Consider the following 5,950-nt stretch of genomic DNA (forward strand, 5'->3'; position numbering starts at 1 on the left):
CCCCACATCTCCCCTCCTCCACCGCCGCAGGCAAACAACGGCTACCCCCCGCCCGGCGGCCCCGCGATGGCCATCATGCCGCGCTGGTCCACCGCGATCGCATTCACCTCCTCCACCATACAGGGTGCGCCGCCGCCGCCGCCGCCGCCGCGCGGCGCTGCCCTCCAGCCCTGCCGCTGAGCGGCTGCGCTCCGCTCCACCAGAGAGGATGCTTGCAACTGCAGGTCTTTGCTCGGAGGCTCATTTGCACCCCCTCCGATGCTGACACCGCGAATTATCCCCACTCATTGATGCTGGAAGTTACACCCACTCACAAAACTTGCCCGCACGCCCGCACGTATCACAACTGCAATCCCCCCGACCCCTCAAACGCATGCACGCGCGCATCCACCCAAAACCTGCAGAGGCTCTGGACACCTGGAACGCCGCCGCGCCGCCCGCGACCAAGGCGGCGTCGTTCGACGCGCTGCTGAAGAGCGAGGCGCACCGCGTGGTGAAGGACGCGCTGCTGGCCCTGAGGCACGACGGGCACATGTTCCACCAGGTCAGCGGCGAGAGGCGCGCTTACACACACACACACACACACACACACACACACACACACGCACACATACACACACATACACACACGCACGCGCATGCACACACACCTACACACACACGCACACACACACACACACTCATTGGCCTTGGCGGCGCTCGCGGCAAACCTTCGGACTTTTCGAGGTTGCGCTTGTGCGGGCAGGGAGAAGGGAACGAGGTTCAAATGCAAGGGAAACCTAAACCCCTTGTTTTTCCCAGCATGATCCCGCAGCATGCGGACCGCCCCTGTGACCAGGGGGCTTTCAACGTGGCCGAAGTGGTACACTCCTGTCCAACGGCCAACATCGAACACCACATCCGCTGCCTCCTCCCTCCCAGGCGAACCTGCGTGTTGCCGGCAGTGGCGGCCCAGGCAGCCTGGTCATGATGTGGGCCGAGGCGGTCCTGACGCAGCTGACGTCGTTCGTCAACTGGCCCGTCGACTCGGTCAAACTCGACGACCTCAGTCAACTCTACGTGCGGCGGCAGTCAAGGGACGACTGCAAGCTGTCGTATTCTCTTGGGGTGAGCAGGAAGGACCAAGCGGTCAAGTCGGTCACTTTGACAGCCGCGGGCGCGCCCGGCGCCGGCGGCCAGTGGTGCAGCGCGCCGCTGATTGTGCGGCCGGGCGTCGACTTGATCGACGACGGCGCCGGCGGCGCCGCGGCGAGCGGCGCCGCGAACTCGCGCGCGGCGGCGGCGACGGCGGGGGACGGGGCGCGAAACGTGATCGCCAGGGTGCCGCCGAAGGGGTCGGTCACGATGCGGGTGTCGGGGGACATCCCGTGGATGGTTATGGCGTAGTGATCTGGACGGCTGGGATCTGGTGATCTGCTGATCTGTTGTGTGGTGATCTGGCGATTCGGCGATCCGGCGCTCTGCGCCCTGCTCTGCAGAGGAGGCCTTCCTGTGCCTGTGCGGAGAGTGGCGCGCGGCCGCGCCGCCATCCCCAGAGCATCGAGACATCGACTGCCCCGATTGGCGTCGTGAGACGCCACTCTCGAGCGGCGGCGCACTGTCGCTGCCGCAGCCCCCCTCCCTTCTCTTGTCCCGCCTGGCTACCTCGGCCATACAAATTTGATTTCGAGATGCTAGTATGATAGGCGCCTGAAGGCAGATGCTCTGAACCACTGCATTCACCCGCTTGGCGGCGGCGGCGCGGCGCCGCCGTGGTGGCTGCTGCTGGCGGGCGCCGCGGCGCGCCGCGGCGGTCTTGGCCCTGGTCCCGGCCCTCTACGCGCATCGCACACCACTTTTGTTCCCAACGGCCGGACGCAGCGCTTGCCCTTTGCGCGCTAGCGTCTCCCGCCCCCAATCAGCTTGTTCACCCAAGGGGGCGCACGCACCTTGTTGGTTTCGGTCCTCTAATTTAGGGTCTGGTTTGCGCCTAGGCTGTGCTTGGGTTCTAAACCACAACGAATGCCAGGGCTTTGAAGTTTGGTGCAGGGGCCCCCATCAAACTTTGGGAGAGCCGCGGTTAGCCCTCGGTTTTGCACCGACGTCGCTCCCTTGCACAGGACCGCCTTGCACATAGGGCAGCGCTGAGTCAGCAGCGGCCCGGCTATCCCTCTCTTGCCTTGCCTGGCATGCGGAGGCGGCACCACCAATAAAAGGGGCCCCCCGCGCCCACGAAACCGAACCACTTCCCCAGCAACCCTGCGCGGGCCCCGCCTGCTGGCAGCGGCTCAGCTTAAGCTGCCGCAGCACCGAGCCACACGCGTGAATGCAATGCTGCACCCTGATCTTTGGATTTGTACTTCTGGTTCCAGGGATCTGGTATTTGGCGGCCTGTCACGTGCACCGACCGCATTCACTGCATCCTTTTTGGGCTTGGTGCTGCGGAATTGCTGTGACGCAGCCGCGTGTCCTTGCTTGCAGCAAGATTTCGAGCATACACACCTCCAGAGCGCCTGCACCGGGGCAACACATTGAAGATCTGATCGCGATCTGATCTGGTTGGTTGATCTTGCAAAGTATCAGTCTTCTTATTCATATGTGCATCATATCACCAGTCTCGCTGGCAGCAGCCGAGAGGTATGTGCGCCCACCAAGATTGTAACCTGCCAGGATGCCGCATCTTTGACGGCTCAATTCCTGCCCGTCACAATGAGTCGTACAGCTGCTTGACAACCCCTCTACTGCAAGCAAGTAAACCACTAGATTACATCAGCCGCTTTGCCCGCTGTCCACTAGCTGAGCGGACCATGGATACATCCAGTTTCCTGGCGGCTTGCCACAGCTCATCTCATGAAGCTGAGGAGCTTTAGCCGAGGAGCTTTACACAGCGCAGCAGCAATGCACCCTTGCACCCAGACTCGTCTGTTGATGCCCGAAACAAGGCGTTGCATGCGTTGAGTTTGCCCGGAATACCGTATCTTTCCCTCAGCAACAAAAGCAAGTCCATGGCCGCAATGGCAGCGATCATGGCACGCTTTGCAGCAGAGGGTGCCGCGTTCCCTTGCTGGCAAAGAGATTACCATTTCCCCCCCACCCCCCACACCAGGCGGTTGTCTCTCAACTCCACACCTCAGCAGGCGTGTATCTTGCAGATGCACAAGCAGATGGCTGGGGCTTGATTGGAAGCCTCACAGCCGGCACCTTGAACACAACTAACGGACGCCTGAGCTTGCGTGATCAGGCGGGCACCTTGCCTTTGCGGGCGGCGTACCATTCTGCCCACTCTGAGAACTCGATGAGGCCGTCGCTGTTGCGGTCCATGGCCTGTGGTCATTTAGAGAGGTGCACATCCAAGGTTATGTTGAGCTTGTCACAGGCGAGATCACAAAAGTGGCATAAGCGTTACGGGAGCACAGGCAGGGAGATGGGGATGCAGGCAGCAAGAGGGTGGAAGGCAGCCAAAGTGGCGGTGGTATGCAGGAGCGCGGCTGCTGCTGCTGGTGCCTGGCAAGCGCTTTGCATGGTTCGTCGTCGTCTTGGCTGCCAACCAGTCCGGCAATTTGACGATGCCACACACACGAGGAGCCTGGACGCTTGTGTAACACGAGAAAAGCTGCTCAGCCAGGGATGCGGAAGACACGATATTTGCTGTTCCCACCTTGAGCGCCGCGTTGGCCTCCTCTGGGGACAGATCAATGCCCAGCTGCCCGGCCATTGACCGAACCTCGGACGCGTCCAGCCTGCCACAAGGTGGGCGGGCGGGGCACGCGCGAGGGCCATCCCAGGTCCCGAATGAGGGCACCAACACACACGCCGGCGGTGTGCGCGCGGATCTGATAGGGGTGCTCCTGCCCCCGTGCTGTTGCCCCTCACATCGTCATCATGTACATGTCTGTGGCGCAACGCATTTTTGTGGTAAGCCTGCACCTCCACAATATTGAATGTAGCAGGAAATATTGAAGTCAATACCCAATCAGGGCCGACAGCACGGCAGCCTGTCTGGGTGCAGCAACAAGGCAGACGGCAGGGCAAGCCATGAAACACCTGTCGATCCGTGCCGGCTTAACCTCAAGCGCCCTTGTCACCTGCTGTCGTCGTTGATGTCGTAAGTTGCAAACTTGAGGGCCAGGTCAGATGCCTCTGACTGGCTCATGCCCAGCTTGGAAGCATCAAAGCCCTGCTTCTCACTCCTGAGGAGAGCGGGTACATGAATCAGGGAATGAGACGGAAGTGAGGCAGAGATTGAAAACATGCACACGCATTGGGCATCAAGAAGTGTCCTGCGTGGGCACAGCCTGGCGAAAGGCCACGCAGGCGAGTTGAGCGCGTGAAACCTTCCGGCTGCGCACACGGGCAAAGGACACACGGGCACTCGCATCTCAGACCCGCAGCTTGATGCTGTAAGCAGCAGCCTCTTCTCCTTCCCCCAGCCCCCCCACACAAGACCACATGAATTGCATGCCCAGCAGGACGCCCCCCCGCGCACCTGGAGAGTGTGAGCAGCACCGACAGGTTTGACAGCGTGTCCTGGCCCTTGGCGCCCCCAGGGGTGTCCAGCATCTTGGCGATCGCGTCCAGGGCCTGCGGGGAGGGGGGGGGGGACATCGTCAAGGTGACATCAGCATGACATCAGCACGATGCAGGCAACACCTCCCCGTGCCGGCTTTGAGCCTGCAATGCGCATACAGACACATGCACGCACGCACGCACGCACCCAAGCGTGCACACACACACACACACACACACACACACACACACACACACACACACACACACAGACACACACACGCACACACACACACACACACACACACAAACATGTGCGCGCGCGCACGTACGCACACTCTGTCTCTGTCTGTCTGTCTGTCTGTCTCTCTCTCACACACACACAAATAATCGAGACTGCACACTCCATGTACAAACACCAAGCCAGCGCACGCGTCCGCCCACCTGCGACACCTTGATCGCGTTGGCCGCTGCCTGCGCCTTGTCCACCAGCGCGATGCCCGTCGGCTGCGCTGTCTCCCCTGCGACGCGCTTGAGGGCGGCGTAGAAGCTGTCCACGCTCATGCCCATCTTGGCGGTGGTCGTGAGGATAGCCACAAGGGTGGCCTGGGGCGGAGCGGCGGTTTGGGTGGGGATTGGGGGTTTGAGGTCGAGTGGGGTGAACAGGGATGTGGGAGGGGTCTGGGATGGATTTGGGGTTGAGAAGGGTCGGGGCTGAAATGGGGGTCGGAGGAAGCCCTGGGTCAGGGGTCAGGGGGTGAGGTGGGGCGGAGGGTGTTGGCTCTGCGTGAAGACGCAGTTGTGGCCCTGCATTCGACTCGCAAGTCCCCCTGCGAGTCGAATGCAGGGCCACAACTGCAAACTCAGGTTGCATTGGCAGTGGCAAGGGTCCCAAGGCGCTATCGGCGCCGAGGGCAATGGGGTTTTTGGGCAGCAGGGCACGTCTAATGCACTGTTGACATGCCAAGGTCGACGCCTGGAGATAGAGACCCACCAAATCAAAGAGTACTCCCACAGCAAAGTAGCCGGCCAGGACGCTGCGTAGTTTGAAAGAATGTAGCGAGGGATTGCAATCACGGGGCAGGCGGTGAGGATGCAAATCCTCTTGTGTGCGCTGTGTGCTGTGGCTGTCGGAGCGCACGTCGCACCGCGGCGGGCAGGGTGCAGATCACTCCATGTACTTTTGCCGGTCAGCATAATTGAGAAGCGGCAGCCTGGCAGCCACTCACTCTAGGGCGATGACAAGGACGCCCTTCCCAAAGAAATCAGGGCCCAACCTGCAGCAGGAGGGTAAAGGGAAGTTGCCAATGTGAGAGTGCAGAGTTCAAAGGTACCCGCTGGTGAGAAGCCAAAAGGCTCGACTGCCCGGCAGGTGACTGGCCATACGGGAAGGATGGCTGGCGCCACTCCTGGGGTGCAGGGGCGGGGCTGCACTTTTGTCAACGCGTGCAGCCCTGTCTGCGGG

General features: G+C 61.5%; 2 protein-coding genes across 2 annotated transcripts in view; one reads left to right on the forward strand and one right to left on the reverse strand.

Annotated features, from left to right (window-relative positions):
- The window catches only part of MNEG_0267 (hypothetical protein), a gene marked incomplete at both ends in the record, with an annotated part of 5,700 nt that extends 4,314 nt beyond the window's left edge, over nt 1-1,386 (forward strand). The window contains 3 exons of the mRNA XM_014051240.1: nt 31-124; nt 405-544; nt 922-1,386. Coding sequence (XP_013906694.1) covers nt 31-124; nt 405-544; nt 922-1,386 — 699 coding nt within the window. The remainder of the gene's footprint in view (nt 1-30; nt 125-404; nt 545-921) is intronic.
- A 1,830-nt stretch (nt 1,387-3,216) lies between these two features.
- MNEG_0268 (hypothetical protein) lies at nt 3,217-5,055 on the reverse strand (the record flags this gene model as incomplete). The annotated part of the gene is made up of 5 exons (XM_014051241.1): nt 3,217-3,303; nt 3,638-3,719; nt 4,065-4,169; nt 4,466-4,560; nt 4,930-5,055. The coding sequence occupies 5 exons, from the start codon at nt 5,053-5,055 to the stop codon at nt 3,217-3,219; spliced, it is 495 nt and encodes a 164-aa protein (XP_013906695.1).
- Nucleotides 5,056-5,950: the final 895 nt, after the last annotated feature.

Source organism: Monoraphidium neglectum (assembly GCF_000611645.1).
Source record: "Monoraphidium neglectum strain SAG 48.87 unplaced genomic scaffold scaffold00019, whole genome shotgun sequence".
Lineage (NCBI taxonomy): Eukaryota > Viridiplantae > Chlorophyta > Chlorophyceae > Sphaeropleales > Selenastraceae > Monoraphidium > Monoraphidium neglectum.